At 40.1% G+C, this 23171-nt stretch overlaps 1 protein-coding gene across 2 annotated transcripts in view; it reads left to right on the forward strand.

The window, feature by feature from the left end:
* Positions 1 to 23171, forward strand: part of SDC2 (syndecan 2) — a 104744-nt gene that overhangs the window by 4304 nt on the left and 77269 nt on the right. Inside the window, exon 1 of one of the 2 annotated variants that reach the window (XM_058564672.1) lies at positions 20678 to 21020. The exons of the other annotated variant lie outside the window; for it this stretch is intronic. Within the exon in view, the coding sequence (XP_058420655.1) occupies positions 21000 to 21020 (21 nt within the window). The 5' untranslated portion in view covers positions 20678 to 20999. Of the gene's footprint in view, positions 1 to 20677; positions 21021 to 23171 lie in introns of those variants that run through there. 2 annotated transcript variants of the gene reach the window in all.

Raw genomic sequence — 23171 nt, forward strand, 5'->3', positions numbered from 1 at the left:
TCTCAAAATCACCTAATTCTTTCATGGACCAGAAGCCAGAATAAAGTTTTAAAGAAAAACAAGAAGTAATGAGGCAGAGCCTTTGCTGAAAACAGGCTACTTTTATTTACCTTTTTAAGTCAACTGTGCCGGTACCATTGTCTTAATTCTAGTCTTTCGGATTTGAATCTTGAAGAAGTCCTTGACTCATTCGTCTTTGTTGACTTCCATTTGGCCTTTAAATCCACCTACATGTTGTTCATTCCACAGATGTTTATTCAGCATCTACTAAGTGCTCAGGATAAAGGGGTGAGAAATCAGGCCACTCCTCTGTCTTCTTGGAGCTCGTATTCTAGTGATCTGGATAGCTTTCCCCTTCAGTCTTTTCTTTCTTGGGGTCTTGCCAGCTCGTGCCTCTATGTCACTAGCCTTGAGTTGCGCTACCTGGCCCAGATGCTCATCTACTGTTTGGTTTATCCTGTACCACTTTGATCGTGTTGCCCATGGTCCAGAAACCTCCATGTTTCCTTGTTATTGTGGTGTGGAATCTAAATATCTCTGCCAGATTTATAAGATGCTCCACAGTATTGCTCCTTCCCCCTTATCCTGCCTTGCTCGGTCTCCATCTTGTCTCCTGGCCCTGGCCCACTGGTCTCACTGCCGTGAACACTTCTGCACCTCTTCAGTGTTTCTCCTTTTAAATTCTGTTGATTCAAATCCCAGCTTGAGAGCTTTCATGACTGATCAAGTCCTTGTTTTTATCTTTCTGTAAATAGTAAGCAGACTGATGATCAGAATCACTGGAAGTATGTAAAAATACAGATTTCAGGGCCTCCTCTCAGGGCGATCTGTATTTGTATGAAACATCCCACATGATTCTAATGAATTAGCCACATTTGGGGACCACTGGTCTAGGTCACACACTTTACCCCTTATTATGTGCTACTTTGTATTAGTCCTGGGGCTCCCAGCAGTAAGAAGCTATGTGACCCTGGGGACCAGGGTAGAGTGCACAGGGCTTGGGCGTGGGAGGTGGATAAGTCTGGTTTCAGATTCTAGTACTTGGCCACTTAATGTTAGGACTTGGACAAGATACTAAAACTCTGAGTCACTTAAAAAAATACATATGTGTATGTCATATAAATTGAATCTAAGAATGCCGTTATAACATGACTGTTGTGAGGGTAAAATGAGGGAAAATAGGAATGGTACTTGAGGCACAGAAAGTACTAAGTGTTTTTTTTCTTCCTTTCATTTCTGGGCCTCTGTTTTCTTGGCTATGACACAAGAGAGTTGTATATAATGTTCTTAAGGCCCCTTAGCCCTCTGACATTCTAGAGATTGGCACTATCTGAGGGGAGGGCCCTTGTTTCTGCACCTTTGACCCCTGCGGTAAACACCTGTTGATGCTCCGTATTTAAGTGCAGGTGCCCGTGGCCTGGGCAATTGGGGTCGGTTAGTCCTGCTGAAGGTCACTTTCGTTCTGGCCACTGAAGGCAGCGTAGTCTGGGGTCACTGAATCCATTAGCCCCGGGGGTGGACCTGGGCTAGTTTGCCAGTGTTGACTGTCTAGACCTCAGTTTCAGGAACATTGTAGTGTGGGTGTGAAGAATAATCAAGACATTGAAGTCAAGTCCCGAACATCATCAGCGTCCATTCCTCCTTCCCCCCATTTGCGTTAGCTGGGTTGAGATTCCAGTAGTTGGGAAGAGCGAGTTACATAGGCATCGCATCCTGGAGTGCCACCGGTCATCTAGAATGAGGTGGCGGGGATGGGGAGGGAATGTCAGGGAGCTGGTGGCAGAGAAAGGGAGTATTTTTATTTTTTAAGGGTAGAAATGCATGAAATTTCTCTTTTTAGCAATTTGAGCTTCAGGTCCTACTATTAAAAATCTCTGTTGCGGGCCGGCCCCGTGGCTTAGCGGTTAAGTGCGCGCGCTCCGCTAGCGGTTAAGTGCGTGCCCTCCGCTGCTGGTGGCCCGGGTTCGGATCCCGGGCGCGCACCGACGCACCGCTTGTCCGGCCATGCTGAGGCCGCGTCCCACGTACAGCAACTAGAAGGATGTGCAGCTGTGACATACAACTATCTACTGGGGCTTTGGGGAAAGAAAAAAGGAGGAGGATTGGCAATAGATGTTAGCTCAGAGCCGGTCTTCCTCAGCAAAAAAAGAGGAAGATTAGCATGGATGGTAGCTCAGGGCTGTTCTTCTTCACAAAAAAAAAAAATTAAAAATCTCTGTTGCGTTTTGACAAGTCTGTTTCTAGGGTAGCATTAGTTTTAGCAATAAGGCTAGAGGGGTGACTGCCTCTGAATAGGAAAGGACGCTGTTGAAATAGAATTGTGAATGTCAGTTTTTCTTGGATATCTCAAAGAATTGGTAGGATTGGGAGAAGGGGTGAAGCCTTGAAGTCTTTGGAGATTTCCCACTTGAATTTCATATCAGTAGAGTGAGGCCAACTGGTGTGCAGTCGGTGATGTGAAAGCCAGTTCACGGTCTTGGACTCCAAGCTATAGAAAAATGTTATTAAAGATATTAAACGTATTAAACGTATTAAAGATAAGATACGTTTTCACAGTTCTTTCCTCTGCTGTTGAATCCGTTTTGTGAAAAATGTCCCAAAGATGCAGTAGATGTGCCCTTTACAAAGCATTTTGATGTTTATTTTCTTTTCTTATCATTATACAGGTATTAAATACAAATAGTACTGATATTTAAGGAGTGTGTGCAGTTCCTCGAGTTTAGCCTCATGATAAAAATGACTCATGGAACAAGATATCCAGTTATTAAAGGAAAATTATTTTTTTCAAGTTCTTACCAAAAAGAGTAAAAGTTAAATATGTATTTTTGTGTGATTTATTATTAAATATAAAGACAGTAAAAATAACTGTACAATATTTAGGGCAAAAGTGAGGTTTTGCACACATGTAATTTCTATCTTAATCCCTGTGGGACCTCAGCTTCCCATCTATAAAATGATGGAGTGAACTTGAAGAACTTGCTGTCTTTAATATTTATTTTTTCTATATGCTTCAGGGTATGATTAGAGAAATGTTAAGATTAACCTAATCAATAAGTAATTATTAAGCTCCTGCCAAATACTATTTTATTACCGAAGCAAGGAATTCATTCACATCGCAGGAAAGTAAGTCATTTTCTAATAGCTGATGGTAATCAGTTAGCTTGAACGGAGTATTCATCGTGTGCTGGGATTATACACATTGCTCTGAATATTCATGATCTAATGTCTAGTGTTTTCCTGTATCTTTCCTAATATAAGTCAATGTAGCATCAAGACCAGTTGATGGGATGGAATCACTTTCATTCGGGATGGAAGACAACATGACTTGATGTAATTTGAGGGCTCTTTAAGGCATAAGACACTGAGGGGTCTCAGGCTCCTTGGTTTCTGGCCTGGACCTCCATTTCCAGAGTGGGGCCTTTTTACCGGGTGCCTTCCCTTTGGTTCCTTTCTGTAGCCCTGGAGCGGTGTAAGTGCTGTGGAGACCATAAGTGCTGTGGAGACATCAGCAAGAATCTAAATGAGCAGGCAGTGTGGTAGAGTGGCTCAGAGCCTGGGCACTGGAGGTAAGACTTGCCTGGGTTTGAATCTACCTACTTGGGCAAGTTTCTTAACCTCTCCATGTTCACTTTTCTCATCTGTAAAATGGAATATCCTAAAATAGGTTGTTTGGATTATGTGAGACAGAATAGGTGGGAGCTGTTAACACAGTGGCATATCCACGCTCCATGTCACATGCTAGTTACTGTTGTTCTGATTCCCGGTTTTCTGCCTCCCTGAAGAGTGGGGGCTTGGCATACTACATGGGCTGATCTGATGAGCTCCAGCCCAGAGGCTGGCCTGGGATAGGCGCCACTGAACCTGCTCTTTCATAGCAGGGTTCTCTGGCCCGGCCTGGGGAGGCCTAGCTCCATGTCGAGATATTGGGGATATGTTTGGACTCGGCTTTTCTCTAAATGTGGGTGATGTGAGAGAACATGTCGTTGATTATTTCTGGCCCATGAAAGGTTCCTTCCAGGGACTGGATGAATCTGTGATTGTTAAGATGTAAAAAGCCCATCTTTTCCAGTAATTTTGCCTCTACAGATCTATCCAAAGGAAGTAATCATAGCCAGGTAAATCTATTTATTGAAGCCTTACTTATAATAGTTAAAAAAATAGAAATAACCTGAGTGTACAATAATGGAGGAATGGTTAAATAAAAGATTCTAAATTATACATTAAATATCATACAGCCATTAAAAATGTATTTGAAGAATGTTTATAACTTGGAAATTGTTTATAATAGACAAAAAAATCAGATATAAAACTAGGTATAGTAAAACCTTGATTATATTAAATAAATCTATATATATACATATCTGTGTATATACCAACCTGTTCATGTGATAAAATTGTGTAGAACTAAGTACACACACACACACAAATACAAATGAGTACAGGTAAAACTGGGGAAATCTGAATAAGAGTGGTGGATTGTATCAATGTCAATATCCTTGTGATATAGTTTTATACAACTGTAGTTTTATAAAATGTTACCATTGGGGGAACCTGGGCAAAGGGTACAAGAGATCTCTGTGTATTATATCTTACAACTGCGAGTGAATCTACAATTATCTCAACAAAAATTTGAATTAAAAAAAAACATGGCACTAGACCTAGATGGTTTTACAAGTAAGTTCTGCTGATCCTTCAAGGAACAGAAAATTGTTGTTCCAGGGCTTAGAGAGTAACAGAAGGCTGTTCTTTTACATTTTAGAAAGTTAGCATTACTCTTTGTCAAAACCAGACAAGGAGAGCACAGAAAAACAAATCTACAGGCCAGTTTCACTTATGATCATAGATGCCAACATTTTAAAGAGAATATTATCAAACTGAATACAGCAGCTTATTAAAAGAATAATGATGAGTCCAAGTAGGGTTTATCCAAGGAATGCTTCAACATCAGAAAAGCAATGCAGTTATTAACAGTTTAAAGGAGATAACAATATGATCATCTCAACAGATGCAGGAAAGCATCTGATAAAAGTTTATAAAAATGTTAATATAAGGACCTCTAATTTCTGGTTAACTGAAGGTTTACTATATTAGGGTTAGTACATCTGTGCTAACGGCTCAATTTACTTGTCGTGTTTAGGAACCAAAAGGCCACTGTTTACTGAGTTGTTAGGCAACAGTCTCTAGTTGCATGGGTGACAGGTGTGTGACAGCGCAATAAAGTATGGGTCATAACATATATATATTCTAATTCGTATGAAGTTGTAGTTCTAGCATTGCCAAGTTTCAGTTGTGTGCTCTCCCAAATTAAGATAAGACAGGAGATAATCTTGAAGGTTTTAGACTCAGGTATATTGGGGTTCAGTTTCTGGTATTACCACCTAAAAGCTATGTGTCCTTGGGGAAGTTTCTTATCATCTCTGAGTTTGTTTTTTCAGTGTAAAAATGGGGATTATAATATTTTGCTTTTTGGTTATTTTGAAGATTAGCCTCATAAAGACTGAAAACTTGTAACAAAAACCATGACCCATAGTAGGTGTTTTAAACACATATGATTCTCTTTCCCTCTAGCTTTAAGTTTTGTGATTCTGGAATGTATTATATATGCATAAATATGTATGCATATATTTCTTCTTTCTCATTTGCATTCTGACCCTTGTCACCAAGGGACATGTATTTTCACAAATATATGACCAGTTTTTTTTTTACCAGGCAGGGTGTGATGCTGAATTATACTTTTTCTTTCCTCTATCATCTGTTTCCTGAATTACGTTCAGCTAAAGCTCAAAATAGACTTGCATACAAGTTGGAAATTTAGTTAAGAATTGAAAATCTACCATAGTACTTGGGATTATAATTTTAAAATGCTTAAAGAAGATCAATATTAGAATCTTCTGTTGTAAACAGTGATTTATCTGTTAGGTTTAGTAATGAATTAAAATCTTAACTTCATTTACGTCCTAGTTCTGAACTCATTTAGATAAGTGTGGTATTATATTTGATTATATTAGATTTAATTAGATTTTGTGATTGTCCTGATTAGTTATTGAATGAAATTTTATGTTTGGTAAGTCAGTCAGTTAATAGTTAACTCATGTTACTGCACATCAACCAAAGGCAAAGCTCTTTGTTGGTGTTGCAAGTTAAAGAGAAATTATGACATGATACCTACCTTTAAGCAACTATTATCTACCTTTTGATTATTTAGGATAATTGAAGATGGGCTGAACCCATATTTAACATATGCATTTTATGTAAAATATGCATCAGTTTGTTTTTGTCTGAATCTATTTAGACATACCTAGCAATCAAAACTGCCATAGAACTACAATTGAGAAGGATAAGAAGAACCCCTTGTAGAAGAGAAGCCACTGCTTCCCAGAAAAACAAAAACAAAACCTTCCCTGAAGTGGCACAGTATATTGGAGAAAAATCAGAATTCTATTGATAACTTGAAGACATTTGAATTTCATATTTTTCTCTTTTTCCCCACCTGCTCTCCAAGGAAAGTCTTCTGAGTATTAAAATGTACAAAAGACACAAAGAGCAAGAAATTGTTTAGGACCTGAATAATCTATTGATGTTTATATCAGCGGAGACAGAAACTTTACATTTCATCCAGTCTAATTCTCCATACTCTATGAGCTTTTGGTTCTTAAAGGTGAGAGCTGGACCTTATGTGTTTGGTTAAGATCAAATAGTCTTAACTGATAAATGGAAGAGGTATAAAAGTATTGGGATGATTTTCGTTGTATTCTTTTGGATTCTGCTTTTTCAATATGTAACAATGGATTTTAGAGCTGGAATTGACTTTTAAAAGAAAATACATTTAGAGAGGTTAAATGATTTGTGCAAAATCACAAAGTGGTAGAGTTATAAGTTGGGCCTAGGCTATCTGATTTGTTAATATTTTTTTCCTAACATAAAACATTCTCTTTCTGGCTCGCTCTTCTCCCTCATTCCCTATGTTAATGATTAGCACCTAATACACTTAGTTCTGGCACATATTTGATGAACAAACGAAATACCAAATGGAACATATGTTATGTGTTATATACTCTGTACCAATGTGGTTAATGTGCCTTGTGCAAAATGAATAATTGAAGTGATATTTAGATAATTTCTCAATTTCCAGCAAAAAGTGTGCTCCAGCTAACTCCTTTGTTGTCTGTGAACCTTTTGGCTAATTAGGGGAGGAGATTCGAGAGCATTGGGATTTGGAAGAGGCAGAGAGATTGGAGACTGAATCAAGTTGATTTGTGACTCTCAGGAAGATTGTGGAGACTTGTAGGCAGAAAAGGAGATGAAAGCTTCCTGGAGATAAGAATCAGAACTAGAAGCAAAATCCTCATGAACTAATACTGCATTTTATGGGGGGAAAAAGCTTCTATCATAGGTTGAGGGAAGAAGAGCATTCCTTGGATTTTTATACTAAAAATATGTCAATGCCTTCTGGGAGTAGAGTCTGAGGCTCTCATGGGCCAGGTAGAAGCGCTTTTTTGCTCACTTCTTTTTGCCAGTGTTGGATGTAGGTTCATCTTTTCTCCCAACATTTTTCTCTGAATACTGCTTTTGTAAATCTTAGCGTAATAACATAAATATATTTGAGTCAGTGTTCCAGAGAATAAGTCTGTGGTATGATATTTTTAGGAAATGAATTTTATTAAAAGACAATAACATTAAAAATTACTACACTTGTCTCCTTACTTTGTACTTAGAAATATATTAGGCACTTTCCATACATTGTTTATAATTGTCTCACAACTGCTAGGCGGTTTTACTTGCCAACGCTGCATTTTATGTGACCCGGCAGAAGTTAGATCCTCAGTTTTTCTAGCTTTAAATAGCCCTAATATGATACTATAATCTTTCAAGAGAGCAGTGAAAGTGTTTAAATATATAACCACTTTTTCATACAGCCTTATGTGTGTAGCCCCGATTCGTGAAGTGTCAGACCCTTCATTTGCATTGGTTGGCCTAATAGTCTAGGTCACCCATATTCTGATTTTTTAACCAACGTTTAGCATATTACTTTGATGGCTTTTCTCTACAAGCTTCAGTCTGCTTATGGCAGAATTAAGGGGCAGAATTAATAGGAATCTCTCAAATCCCAGCTCTGCCGGTATCTGGCTGTATGACTTTGGGCAGGTTACTTAGTCACTCTGCCTCGGTTTTCTCATCTTTAAAAAGGAGAGGTCACAGTAGCCACCTCACAGAGTTGCTGGGAGGACTGATGAGTTACTGTCTGTCAGGCATTTAGAAGAGGGTGCAGTGTGGAGTCAGCACTAGTCCCACTGTTGACACTGACTCACATGGATGGCTCCTTTGATGTGCTGATCCAAGAAGAAAGGATCCTCTTTTGAGGTTTTGAACCTGAGACTGAGAAGAATGATGGTGCCACTGACCAGAGAGGAAAGACAGGAGGAGAGGCTGAACTTTTTCCTCTTTTGTTTTTGTGGCTGTTTGTGTTTTGGTGAAAAGAGGAAGCATTTTAGCCTCTCTAGCACCTGGATAGTGAAGGCATGTGCTAGATCAGTGGTTTTCAACCCCTTTTGCACTTTAAATTCACCTGGGGAGCTTTTAAAAGCTCTCTGTGCCTGGCCCCCCACCACGACCAATTGAACCAGAATCTAGGGGCCGGGGCCCAGCACGCTGTAAAAGTCCACCTGGTGATTCGAACTTCCAGAGGGATTGAGAACCACGGCTCTGGATGCCTTCCAGATACCCTCCAGCTTCCAGGGAAGACTAGCAGGTAAGATTTTGTCCTCTTAAACCATGTTCTTCTCTACTGCTTGTGACCAAGCCCCGTGGAAGGCAGTGGCTTCACGGGACTGATCTGCTGCCCGTCCCAGGCGGAGCTGTGTAGAATTGGGAAATGCTCGCTCCCTCCGAGCTTCTTCCTTTTCTACCCTTCTCTTCAACATCTTTTTTTTGCTGGCTTGTGCTTTTCTGATAATTATGTTGGTGGATTATGATACATTTGAGAGCTCTTCAGACAAAAGATTATATATGTATAAATTAAGTTTATCTGAGGATGTCTTAAAAAAAATCAAAACATTTCCCTTTCCTTTCGAAAACTTTCCTTAGTGGAACAAAGGACTCTTGTCTTCTTGGCCTGGTTGCAGAAAAGCATGTTTGGTCAGCTTATTAGATTTGCCTGAGTTCACGCTTTGAACTGAGAGATTTTGTGTTTTACTGATTGGAAATGTATTCTGGGACTTGTCTGAATTTACTGATCATGTATAAGCCCTACACACGTGTCTTAATGACGGCCCTCATTGTAACTGCACTTCCCAGTTCAGCTACTTGGACCTGGTTCAAGTCGCATTAATTCCATGGAATTCGACTGTTTCCGGTGAAGTAGGGAAGAGAGAGTGCTTTAGGCTGTCCTGTGAATAAGACATCTGAGTTGCCTTTAGTTCTTGCTTAAGTAAAAAAGCAGCAGCCCATTATCTAATCTATTCAGAGTTGACTTTGTTCAGATATCTAATTTGGGAGCATGTTTGCCCTCACTCAACTCTGAAACACAATTTTCCATCCCTTGAATAAAAGGGGATATCTTTAATTGACTCAGGGAAAAAAAACCTTGTTTAAGAATTCTAGAGTTCTCAAAGCTTTTAAAAGTTGCTCTGCAGGAGAACATTAAAATGCTGACCCTTTAGAAACTGCCACTCAACATGTATCTGTCCTACAATAGAGTTGGAAGAAGGATTATTCTGAGCTAGCTGTTAAAATGAGCCATTTGCTATGAATCATAGGCTTTTAAACCCAAAAATCTGTAATATCTAGAACAAAATTAAACATTCCTGTTAATTATTTTGGCAACACTAGGGTTAAATGTGTCTTACGAAGTATTAAGCATGCACATAGACTAATCCTAGAAACTAAGGGAGTAGACGTGAATTCCGTCCCCTCCCCCGCCTTGTATCCCTGATAGATGTTCCAGAACATTGATATAATACAAGTTGCAGATAGAAGTGGAAATTGAGATCTGTTACCGGAGTCATTAACTCGAGCATTAGGTCACTGGTGCTCAAAGTGTGGACGGATCAGCAGCATCTGCATCACCTAAGAATTTGTTAGAAATGCAGGTTCTCGGCCTAATTCCAGACCAGCTGAATCAAATCTGGGGGTGAAGCCCAGTAATCTGACTTTTAAAAAGCCCTCCAGGTGATTCTATTACATGCTAGAGTTTGAGAACTACTCTGAGCAATGTTCTCATCTCTGATGGCACAGGCACTATTAAATAAGAGCCCTGGTGGTGGGGCCCAGATATCAGTATTTTGTTTTTAAGCTGCCGTGGTGATTCTAACGCACAGCCAGGTTTGCAGGCCACTGCTTTAGGACCTTGCCACTCAAAAGGTGGGCACCAGACCAGCAGCATGAGCATCACCTGGGAGCTTACTGGAAATACAGAACCTTGAACCCCAGCCTGAGACTGCTGAATTGTAATTTGCATTTTAACAAGACTCCCAGCGGCTCATAAGCACGTTCAAGTTTGTGAAACGCTGCTTCATAGAAATAGTGAGTTTTCTTTATAGAAGTCAGTCCCTAGAATGCCCTTAATTTAAAAGTTTTGTGAGGAGGCAGAACAGCTGCTTTGGCTTCTGCTGGTGTGGACTCAGGGAAACAGGCATTGATTGGGAGGACAGGGATGGCTCCAAGAGCTTCTGCTTAAAAGGACCAGGGACTATTAGGCGTGACAGTAACCCATGAGCCATCAAGTGAGTGATAGCGGGTAAGACATTTCCAGGTGCAAGTAACAAAAATCCCAACTCAGATCGGCATAAGCAATAAAAAGGAACTTTTTCGCTCAGCTAATGGAAAAGTCCAGGAGTGGTTCTGTCTTTAGGCCTGGCTGTATCAAGGGACTTAAGAAATGTTATCAGGCCTTAAGTTTTACATATGTTTGAAAGTAACTTTCCTTTGTTAGATTCACTCCCAGGCCTTATGCTAATTAAGGTAACAGCTAAGCTGTTAAAAAGAGATCCCCAAATATAGTGGCTCAAAATAGATGTTTGATTTCCCTTTGACATAACAGTCCAAAGACAGGGCTGGTGGGATGGCTCTTCCGTGCTCACGTGCATCTCTTACCTGTGGCTCCAAGGTGTCTGCTCCACCTTTGCTGTCTCCCAGCCGGGATGCAGTGTCAAGGGGAGGACATACCCATTCCTTTTAAGGCCGCAGCCTGGAAGTGTACACATCACTTCCACTTACATCCCGTTGGTCAGAACATAGTCATATGGCCACACAAGGTGCAATGCAGCCTGGGAAATGTAGTCTCTACATGGGTGACCATGTGCCTAGTGAAAATCTGAGGAGGTTGTATTACTAAAGGAGGGAAGATTTTAGATACTGACAGCCAGAAGAAATCTCTCCCTTTGTGATGGCAAGATGGGATCTGGCAACTCCAGGTTAACAAGCAGTCTGTCTTCTCAGCAGTTGTAGGAAAGAGCCTCTCTTTCCCAGCTATTCTAGTAAGAATCCAAGAATAGCTCCTTGTTGACTCTTGATTGGCCTGGCCCGAGTGAGTGTCTCTGGCCTGGGTCACATGCGTCATCCCTTGAACTACAAGTGGAGGAAGCATCACGTGAATCCCATGGACCGTGATAGGAAAGGTTTGGTTCCCCAAAGAGAAATGGAGGGACTGTTACCTGAGGGAGGAGAATGGATGCTGTCAAGACGGGACACCTTTTCCTCCTTCCACCTGTGCTCTGGCTGTTATACGGTAACTTCTCTTTTTCCTTTCATGTCTGATCTTCACCTTACCTGATTTTGCCAGGGTAAGATGTTTGGCACACACAACAGTGTGCCTTGGGGCTCACACTCCTGAGGTTTGATCTTGTATATGGGTTCAGCCATCACACTTTCTCCTTGTGAAAACTCCTGTATACATCTATTTGGTGACAAATTAAATAGCAGGCATAGTACAGAGTGAGCTTAACCTCACTTTTTTTTTTTTTTTTTTTTTTTTTTGTGAGGAAGATCAGCCCTGAGCTAACATCCATGCCAAGCCTCCTCTTTTTGCTGAGGAAGACCGGCTCTGAGCTAACATCTATTGCCAATCCTCCTCCTTTTTTTCCCCAAAGCCCCAGTAGATAGTTGTATGTCATAGTTGCACATCCTTCTAGTTGCTGTATGGGACGCTGCCTCAGCATGACCCGACAAGTGGTGTGTCGGTGCGCGCCCGGGATCTGAACCTGGGCCGCCAGTAGCGGAGCTCATGCACTTAACTGCTAAACCTTGGGGCTGGCCCCTCACTCTTTTGTTAGTTGGCATTTGGACCTGGACAAGAAAGGGAAGTGGAGAACTTTGGGGTGCTAAAGCCAGGGACGGGAGGATTTACTGTCAACTTAATCAAGTATGGAGTATTTGAAGATTATTAGCACATTAGACAAAAGGCATTTGGGACAAATTTGTTTAATGAGTTTAATAAACATAGGACACTGTAGCAGTGTACTTTTGATGTCTTATTCTAATGGCTGGTAAATATTAATAAAGGGAGAGATAAATTTGTTTATCTTTGGCTGATTGGTAATGCTTTTTTTTTTAATGTTCTAAATGAAATGGTTTGCATCTTAGCGGCCAAAGATTGTATAAATAGAGGCCTTTCGTACATCAAACAATGATGAGTGTTAAAAAAATGATGAATTGCATTTGTTTACCCTCTCATTCTCAAGGTTTTGTTTTCTCTCTTTTTTTATACCTTACTCATTGCAGAGAGGAATTGAGGTGATTTCCAAGACTGCATACCTTTTCCATAAACTTTAGAAGAAATGATGTCAATGGTTGATTTATATTCATATGCAGTCAGAACATTCTAAAAGCATACTATGTAATGCTTTAAAAAAAAGTTTTAACAGTCTTAAATGATTGAAAATTAACACATAATATTCAAAATAACATGCTATTTCCAAGCCTCTCAACTGAATGCTTATTGTCCTTTTAATAAAAATGTGGATTGTGGGCACATCTGATGTAAATGAATTAAAATTTCATTTGCCCAGAACGTTGTGTATTGCGTTAATAAGATTTACCCAAAACACTATTGTTGGTTTAATAAATATTAAGAGAGCATTTGTGAGATGCCTCCTGGTGTTGCTGTGTTTCTCCTTGGGCATTAATTACTCTTGTGAGTTTTTACTAGGCTGCTTTTGTTGTTTTGTGCCTTGAGGTATAAGTAGAGACAGAAAACCCAGAAGATTTAAACAAATTCCATACCGTAAACTATTTGCAGATGTGTTTAGTATTCATTCAGGAGAGGCTTTTAGTTTATTTAGTATAAAACTACTTCTTTTTAGCATTCTGCATGTGCAAGAGGTTCAGTTTTTATTTTACTGGAAATTTAAAAAACAATAATAAAAACATTATCTGAAAAGTACCATCATCTGACAAGCACCAGGAAGATAGAATGTAATGACTCATATCTGACCCTTGTCTTCCTGGATCTTATGTTCTTTGGACAATCAGGAATGAAAGGGTGAAGCTTCCAAGGAGACAGATTTTGATTGAACAGAAGGAAGACCTTTCTCAAAGGCAGTCAGAGATGGAACAGACCACTTCCGAAGTAGTGAGGGGCCGTGCCTGGAGGTAAGCAAGCGTGTGTTTGGATGGAGATCTTTAGAGGAGAGTTGGAGATCAGCTGACCTTTACAGCTTCCTCTAACCTTAGAGTCTATCGTTCTTATAATATTTTGAAGTTGAATCTTGAGCAACTTAAAATATATTTTATTTGCTTTCCTGATAATAGCCTGACTGAGACTGGACATCATTTGTTGCCCTTAGTTGAAGGAGTTTGGCATCCTAGGACCAACTTGCTATTAAACAGATGGCAAGATCTTTATTTGCCAAATTTATAGGACAATGTAACTCTTGAAATTTGACATTGCCTCAGACTTCAAGTGACCCTGACAGGTACTTAAGCAGGTAGAATAGCAGCTTGATGGTATGATGTGAGCCAGAGAGGTGTGTACCTGGGAGATAAGGCAAATTCAAGTCACAGTGAGTGGCCTCGAGGGGGAAGGAAGAGGGTCCCTAGCGGTGGAGAAGCAGAAGGTCTCCAAGCCAGCATGAAAAGTATCAAGAGAAAGGGGCCACTGTCCCAACCGGTCGAGGGTTTGTGAGGTACTCTTAGCCTCCCAGGCATTCACTCCTCCACCACTTTGCAGCATGTACCAAGTAGCTCTTAGACTGGACGAGGACAGTCATGTCATGTCATGATCATCCATGACCCATGGGTTGTAGCATGAAGCTTTCCTTATGAGGCTTAAGTGACCATTGTGAAAAACACCACCTGAACAAATGATGGGCAGGAGGACTGTAGGTTAGGAACCATTCTCTACCTCTTTGCTTTTGCCCAGATTGCACTCACTTCATGTTTCCTTCTTTATTCTGGCTGATGCGAGAGAATGCTGGACAAGTAGCCAGAAGACTTGGGTTCTTATAAGCTGACCTTCTCTGCCAGTAACCAGCTGTCACCTCTGGGTAATCACGCAACCTCTTTTGCCTCAATTTCCCCATTTGTAAAACCTGTATCAACAGCCAAACTGCTATGGTTCTATAATGGCTGCACTCTTTCTTTTTTAAGGAAATCATTTTTTTCTCCTTTCTACCTACTGCTTTGGAATAAAGTTTTTTAAAATTCCAGTCCACATTTTAACAGTGTACTCTGTTCTCTCTTCTCCTTCATCAGCCAAGGAAATTGGTTACAGTTGTCATCTAGAATGCAGTAATCTTTCATGACTAACCATTTCCTCTCAGAGATGCCACTCCATCTAGTTGCTGTAGCTCAGATTTCTTCCTCCCAGAAAGGAGGTTGGAGGTTGCTTTTGAGTATGAGAAATAGAAGTTGGAGTAGGAGGTAAAGTTCTCACAGTAGGGGAAAAATGTTGTCCACCTGTTAGAGACAGGAAACAACTGGGGTGTGAAGGCCAGCTGTCCTTGTTTTATGGATAATAATTCCCAGCAGGTTTTTTTTCCTGCATTTTAGGCTCTGAATATTACATACTGGATGTACGGTTTTGTTGTCCTGGAATCTAATAGTTGAAGGAGTCGATGAACCTCCTCTTCCAAAGGCTAACGTTTCACCCAGCATGATCTAGCCACAAACTTTCACATTTGAAAATCTCCCAAATGCCTATGAAATTGATGGCAAGAATTATTATGAGGCAGTTGCTGCCCAACTGTGATCATGGCACACCTACCAATTTACAGCTCATTAGCCCTGGGACTGCCCGAAGGAGCCTTTCCGGGCTGCTGGCTCTCCTTGCCCAAAGTGCTGTCCTCACCCTGCCTGTGTTAGAATCATCTTAGGGGAGGGAGGGGGTAGTTTGTTAAAAATGCACATTCTTGGTTCCCACCCTAGATTCTGCATTTTAATGTCTAAACATACTGAAGTTACAGAATAACTGCTTTAGGTTGAGAGACTAGAAAGCTCGGAATGACTTTCCTTGGACCCCACATCTATGCTAACCTTTTTGGGGTTTTTAGTTCCAGGTCTAAGGTCCTCTACAAAATGCAAAATTTTGACACTGAGCTCAGAATCAAAACATGCCTAGCATTATCTGGAAGTTATTTTAAAAAAAGTTTATTTGGTTGTACAATAGGATAATTGTCAAACAATATCTTTTATGCTACTTGCAGTTGCTGTACATATATATGTACATAATATTTAACAACTTTCTTGAGATATAACTCACATACCACAAAAAGTCACCCATTTAAAATGTATTGTTTAGGTGCCGGCCCCGTGGCTTAGCGGTTAAGTGCGTGCCCTTGGCTACTGGCAGCCCCGGTTCGGATCCCGGGCGTGCACTGACGCACCGCTTGCCTGGCCATGCTGAGGCCGCGTCCCACATACAGCAACTAGAAGGATGTGCAACTATGACATACAACTATCTACTGGGGCTTTGGGGAGAAAAAGGGGAAGAAAAGGAGGAGATTGGCAATAGATGTTAGCTCAGGGCTGATCTTCCTCACACACAAAAAAAATGTACCATTTAGTGGTTTTTAGTACTATTTTCTCAGTTGTGCAACAATCACCACAATCTGATTTTAGAGCATTTTCCTCACTCCCCCCAAAAATGCTCTACCTATTAGCAGTCACTTATTCCACCCCCACCAAGTCCTAGGCAACCATTAATCTACTTTCGGTCTGTATAGATTGTTTCCATAGATTTGCCTGTTCTGGACATTTCCTGTAAGTAGAATCATACAATATGTGGTCTTTTGTGACCTACTTCTTGAACTTTGCATAGTGTTTTTAAGGTTCTTCCGTGTTGTTGCATGTATGAGTACTGCATTTTTCTTTATTGCCGAATGATATTCCATTGTATGGATATACCAAATTTTGTTTACCCGTTTGTTAGCTGATGGACATTTGGGTTGTTTCAGCTTTTTGACTGTTATGAATATGCTGCCTTGAACGTTTGTGTACAAGTTTTTGTGTGGACGTATGTTTTCATTTCTCTTGGCTACATACCTAAGACTGGAATTGCTGGGCTTAACATTTTGAGGAACCGCCAAACTGTTTGCCAAAGTGGCAGTTCCACCAGCTGTGCACAAGGGTTCCAGTTTCTCCACATCCTTGCTGACACTTGTTATTGTCTGTCCTTTTGGTTATAGTCATTCTGTGGAGGGATGGCGGGGGAATATGAAGTGGTGTCTCATTGTGGTTTTGCATTTACCTAATGACTAAATGATGTTGAGCATCTGTTTGTGTTCCTATTAACCATTTGTATTTCTTCTTTGGAGAAATGTCTATTTAAATCCTTTGCCTATTTTAAAATTGGGTTATTTTATTATTGAGTTTTGAAAATTTTTTATATGTTCTTGATGCAAGTCTTATATCAGATAGACAATTTGTAGATCTTTTCTCCCATTCTGTGGGTTGTCTTTTCATTCTCTTGATAGTGTCCTTTGAAGCACAAGTTTTTAATTTTTGTGAAGTTCTATTTTTCTTTTGTTGCTTTTGGTGTTATATATAAGACACCATTTTCTAACTGAAGGTTGCAAGCTTTTATTCCTATGTGTTCTAAGAGTTTTATGTTTTTAGCCCTTACATTTAGGTTTATAATCCCGTTTTGAATTATTAATCTTTGTATATGTGGTGGAGTATGGGTACAACTTAATTTTTTTTTTTTTTTTTTGCGCGTGGTATCTAGTTGTCCCAACACATTTTGTTAAAAAAACTAGTGTTTCCCCCATTAAATTGCCTTGGCACCCTTGTTGAAAATCAATTGGCCATAAATGGAAGGATCTATTTCTGGATTCTCAATTTTATTCCATTTATCTATATAATCTATATGCAGTACTATATGTACATATTTATGTATATGTATGTATGTATATACACACACACAGAAGAGAATTTAAAAACAAACTCGGTTGTGATCAGTGTCTTTCCTTTGGCTTTAATTTAGGTGGTTAGGAATGGGATGAATTCAAAAGCAGGAATTTAAGTCATTAACTACATCAGGAGACTTGGCCATGAGGTCCCTCAAGCCTCAGTTGAGCCCACTTGCCAGGGATGCAAAGAGTAGGAAGCAGAGTGGTTGGATTGCTGTTAGTTTTTATTCTTTGTTTCTTCCTCCCGAAATGGAATGCATTACTGAACGTTTTGGAGTAGAGCGCATTTTAGATCTCTGGTCCTTGGCCTCGCCCTGCCACTAAGGCCTTGGTGACATGGCCTTCATGAGCTCTGAATGCCCTCCACCCTGCATGCAGAGTCTCTGGACCTGAGTGTCTTCAGCTCTGAAATGAAGGAGCTAGGCTAGATTCTAATGCTTACCCCCTAGTCAGCTGGAAATTCTGTGATTTGTGTTCGTTGCCCCTCCTTAAAAGATGGTACATTGTGTTGTTGTCTGCGTGCAAACCACATCCTACTGGTTCTCTCATATTTTATTGCTGATTCTGGTGAGAAGAGGTTGGGAAGCAAACAAATGGTGAGATCGAAGCGATCAATGCTCTTATTTAGTTTAATAGTGTAAAAAGCCTAGTTGTGTGCTCTTCGCAGTGTTTCCTGGTTATTTTAATTTTTTTTTTTTTTTTTTTTGTGAGGAGATCAGCCCTGTGCTAACATCCGCCAATCCTCCTCTTTTTTTGCTGAGGAAGACGGCCCTGGGCTAACATCTGTGCCCATCTTCCTCCACTTTATATGGGACGCCGCCACAGCATGGCTTGCCAAGCAGTGCGTCGGTGCGCGCCCGGGATCCGAACCAGCGAACCCCGGGCCGCCGCAGCGGAGCGCGCGCACTTAACCGCTTGTGCCACCGGGCCGGCCCTGGTTATTTTAATTTTTAATGATAAAACTCATGGCATAGAAAAAGGAAAACACAAGATTTTGCTGTGACACTATGTGCTTCTGCCTTGTGGATCTAGTTAGCCTGCCTTCCCTTGAGAGCAAGTTAACTACAGATAAATAGCAGAAACTTATTTCGGAAATGTCTTAATTTTATTCTTGGGTTTATGGGAATTTAGAAATAAGGCTTTTAATTGTTCACAGCTGGTGCATGAATATCGTGGTAATAATAATTAGGAATAATCTGGTTCACCTCTTAAGCTGTTAGTTTTAATCCACCGAATTTTTTTGATCTGCAGTCTGGCAGAGTCTTCAAGTGGAACATGTGGAGGAGTCCGTCCTAGTTTTCCATCAGGAAGTGTGCAAGTCCACCTTGTCTTGCTAATTTGTTACAACGATTTCCATGGTTTGAGTTTAATGTCTTCCACCTAACAGTGCACACACAAAACCAGCCCATACTCAGGAAAATCCATCCAGACATTCTCACTGCAGAGCCATTGAGCAGAAGCAGTGAGGACCATACGCCCTATCAAGCACACTTGGGGAGCTTGCAGCCTCGGATGTGGTCTCTGCAGTGGACCCGGACCTGATGGTGTAGGAGCCTTGTTAGCAGAGTTTGCTTTTAAGACTCTTGTGAGTGGAGGCTGAACCAAGTGTAGCACTTACTAATTCCTTGGGATAAAAAGAACTCTTCCAGTTCCCTGGATCGTAGCCTTGAAAATCCTAAAGCTGTTTTCATAAGTTATCTATCCCCCCCCTTGCTTTTTGCAAAGTCCTCAAATTCCAAAGTATTAAGACAATTTATTGGTGGAGTTTACTTTCCATGGTTTCTTAATGCTCCATCATAGAGAAATTTTTCAGTGTTTCAAAATGATAAATATTTATATTAGAGAATAAGTATAAAAAGTAGAATGTGTATTCTTGAAGAATGATTTGGATAGAAGTTATATTCTGGGAAACTTTAAAACAACAACAAAATAGATGTCTTATGAAAGCGTGTAATTATATCGAATCATTAAAAGATTCCTCTTTACCTTGGATAACTTGGGGGAAAAAATCTTAAATTTACATTTCATGTGAAAAAAAATTTTAAATCCTGATTAACTTTGTGCTATTTTTACAAGTAGTAGTATAACATTAATTATGTGAACAAACTGGTAGCTTCTCATAATTTATGCTGGCCACTCCTTTGGTTGAGTTAGTACATAGTTGTCATCTGGAACTAAGTGGTTCTCCTAACACATCATCTTCACTTTTCTCGCAGGACTTCCCTGGAACAAGATGATTTTGCCAGGTATAGTTGATATAAGAATCCTGCCAAGAAAACTTTGTAAGGACAACCTTTTTACTTTTAAAAGTACACATTGTAAAAAGCTCTCTCGAATCTACAACTAGAACCCATTTTACGAAGTTAAGCTGTTAGTCACATTAGATTTCCAGGAAAACAAGGTAGAGTTGTTTTCACTTTAGAAGGCCATGGAACTGAAGTAGAGATTGAGACTTCATGGAAATGCTAGATCAGTATTAGGAATGAGTGCAAGATCCAGAAATTTAGCAATTTCCAAATGGGTGGTTTTTGCTGTTTTACTCACTTTTACAATTTCATGAAATATTGTTTGTCAGAGTGAACAGAGGGACAGTGATAATTCCATTAATAAGGAGACCATCATCCCTGTCCCTCCAGGAGCCTCTTTTCCCATCCCAAGCTGTTGATATGTGGTCAGCATGTGGGCACTGTGCATGCTTATGTTTTAAGTATTTGCTTCTGGAGAGCCAGCTTGAAAAAGCAAAACAGAAAAATCCATTGGCATTTTGAGAGTTGAATCCACAGAAGATGCTGTTTGCAATGTGCCGAAAACATAAGGTCCAAACAGCCGGAACAGGCCTAGTGCCAGGCGATTGCACTGTGAGAGAAAGAGAAGGGCTGAGGCAGTCCTTTTAGGATTATCTCCAACTCAGCAGCTGCTGTCTGAGTTTGATTATGCACATCCTGCTCTGGGAGACCTGCATTAACCCTCGGGCCCCTGGGGAACTTCAGGGCTGTCTTTTAAACAAAAGATTCTTCCCCTGGACACCCAAGGGCAAAAGCCAAAACAATATGGAGGTTAAAAGAAGGTGGAGCTTTTGAAGATTGGATTTGAGAGAACAATCTAGGAAGGAAACTGATTGCAGAATTTCAGAACTGCAAGTCCCTTTGAAGACCCTTTAATTTTACAGGAGGAAGCAGAGGCTCAGAGAAGTTAAGTGACTTGCCCAAAGAGAACCAGTTAGAACTGAAATCCAGGCCTCCTCATTCCCAGGTTAGAGCTGTTTTATGTAGTGCCACATTCTTGATGATGTGATTCTCACATCAATAGAAATAATGTGTATTTTTGAAAAGTGAACTGAAAGAGAAGAAACTTTAAAAAAGCATTTTGGAATTATATGTTAACCACATTTTATAGATGGTCCAGCAATATTCAGATTTTTCTTTCAAGCAGTAGCTTTATCAAAGTGTAAATTTTACTAAGGAGCCAGTAAACAGATTATTCCAGTAAATTCTATGTATGATTCTTAAAAGCAGAACAGGCATATTGGAGAGATGTTGGGAGGTAAAACTTGAGTCGAGGAAGATTGCTCTGAAAACGAGGAAGGATGTTTATGTAACGAGCTCTTTTGTTCAGCTGTGGCGGTGTCTGGAGCAGGGCCACAGCCTCTGAGGATTTATGGCCTCTAGTCTGGAGAAGGTAGGTGGGCTCACATTATCTATGTTGAAGAATGTGTGTGGGGTCCTTGGGCCTAAGGCTGCCCAGGTAACAAAAGGCTTTGTCAAAGATGGCTATCTAGACTTCTTTGAGAGGAATGTGTTGCTGTTTATTTCACATCTGTGTAGGGAATTGAGAATTTTCCCTGCTCTGGGGTTGTAACAAGATCCCCAGTTTTCTTCCTTGTAAAGGTTAGGAAGCTAATTTCTTGTAGGAAGTAATACATTAAATCCAAGGATATCACTAAAACGTGGATGTTTTCTCTTCCTGCCCAATTAAAAGATTGAGCTGTTAGAGTTTTTTGTTTGGTATAATGGAACTACAGTATTTACTATTTGACCTAAAGGGTTTTGACTAATAAGCAAGAGAGAAAAATCAGGATGATCTTATTCACTAAAATTCCAAGTGGATTTGTAATCTGTTTTTATACTTTTTAATAGTGGGGTTTTTAATTGCTTTATTCATTTTTAAAGGTTATGCCAAGTGTAAGCTGAGTATCCTTTTCTGAGTCCCACTATCCTTTCTGCAAAACTTAAAAGAAAATGCTACATTTATGATGAGATACAGTGGAATGCCTTTCTTTGCATTCATTCTAAGATTTTGGTGACATCTGTAGCTGAAAAGAAAAGAGTGAGGGGAGGTCTGGAGTGCATCCCAAAGAGGCAAACGTGAGGGTCTTTTTTTGAGCTCTGCCTTGGGAAGTGTCTTTTATTTAGTGGCCTAATTAGGACATGCTGATGTCTGTTTATTGATTGATGAGGTTTTGAAGTACCTGTTGTCTGAAAGTGAATTTTTCAAGTGGTTACCTGATTTTTTTTTTTCCCTTTGACTGGAGAAAAGTTAGGGCAGAAGGGAAAGCTATATATTATTTTTGTTGTTCTTCACCAAAGACACAGTTTTGGGTAGTTTGGAAAGAGAAGGTATCAGGAGGTCACTAATCCTTCCCTCCTTTGTTTCTCTGCATGGAGAGCAGTGGCTCTGCCCCATTGAGAAACACTCTCTTAATGCTGTTATTATGCTGTAATGATATCAAAGGAGGCAGCTAAAGTGATTTTCTCTGTAGGCAATTATTCTAGTTTATATATTTTATAAAACATCTTGGAGAACTGTTTGGACTACTAAGGAGGGGAAAAAGCGTAAGGATCTGTGAACTATTTTTGAGATGGTTATTAAGCTATCTAATTGGATATTTAGAGAGCAAAGTGAGCAGTTTCGGGATGTAGAGTGTCAGATAAATCCTGTATATGAACTGCTTCTGAACTGTCACCTAGACCAGAAGTAATATCCCTCAGGTGGTAGCTTTCTCTAGGAAGGGGATATATATGTCTATTTCTGGATTAGTTTTACACAAATGAAGTGTATTTCCCACCTGCCGCTTTTTGCCTGGGGTTGGAATTTTTCCTTTTCACTGCTTGTCACTTGACATTTGAATGGAAATGTGTCCTCCCTTTCAGAGCTAGAAGATTCTGTGTAATTCATCAGAAAAAAAAAATTCTCCAAGGAATTATTAATTCAGTTGCTGCATAGTAAATTGCTCACACTACAGTGTTCAACCTCTGAATTTGAAATCTCTTTTAAAAATCTTTTTTTCTTCAAAAAATGTATACAATGGATTTCTGGGCAGCTAAAATCCCACACTGTAAAGCACTGTCATTCTCTGTAATCTCTTTTTAGAAGATTTGGTGGTGTTTTGCTGCTTAAGCTAAATCATGTTAACCTGAAGTTTAGGCTTTTGAAATGTAGAAATAGTTTAGGAATAATAACAGGAGATCCTTTAGATTTCCTTGAAGAAGAAAGATGAATATATAGTGACTACACATGAAGATCACATGTCTGAAAATGTTACTTACTAATTTGGGTTGTGAGTTAGGCTTGCCCCTGGTGGATTGGGCCTCTTCCAGGAGCAGCGCTTGGGGTCCTAGGTGCTCTTGCAGAGGAGCCTTTCATTCCCGGCATTCTGGGGAAGATTTACATCTGTAAGCCGGATAAAAATATGTAGAAAGGTGATTAGTTTAATTGGCCTACTATTATAATTATTCAGTAGGAGGTGACTGTGGGACGGCTATTATAGCTCAAAACGCCTGGTAGGAAGGGGAGGAGAGTCATTGAAAACAGCAGCGACGTTATAAAACG

Source organism: Diceros bicornis, chromosome 21 (assembly GCF_020826845.1).
Source record: "Diceros bicornis minor isolate mBicDic1 chromosome 21, mDicBic1.mat.cur, whole genome shotgun sequence".
Taxonomy (NCBI): domain Eukaryota; kingdom Metazoa; phylum Chordata; class Mammalia; order Perissodactyla; family Rhinocerotidae; genus Diceros; species Diceros bicornis.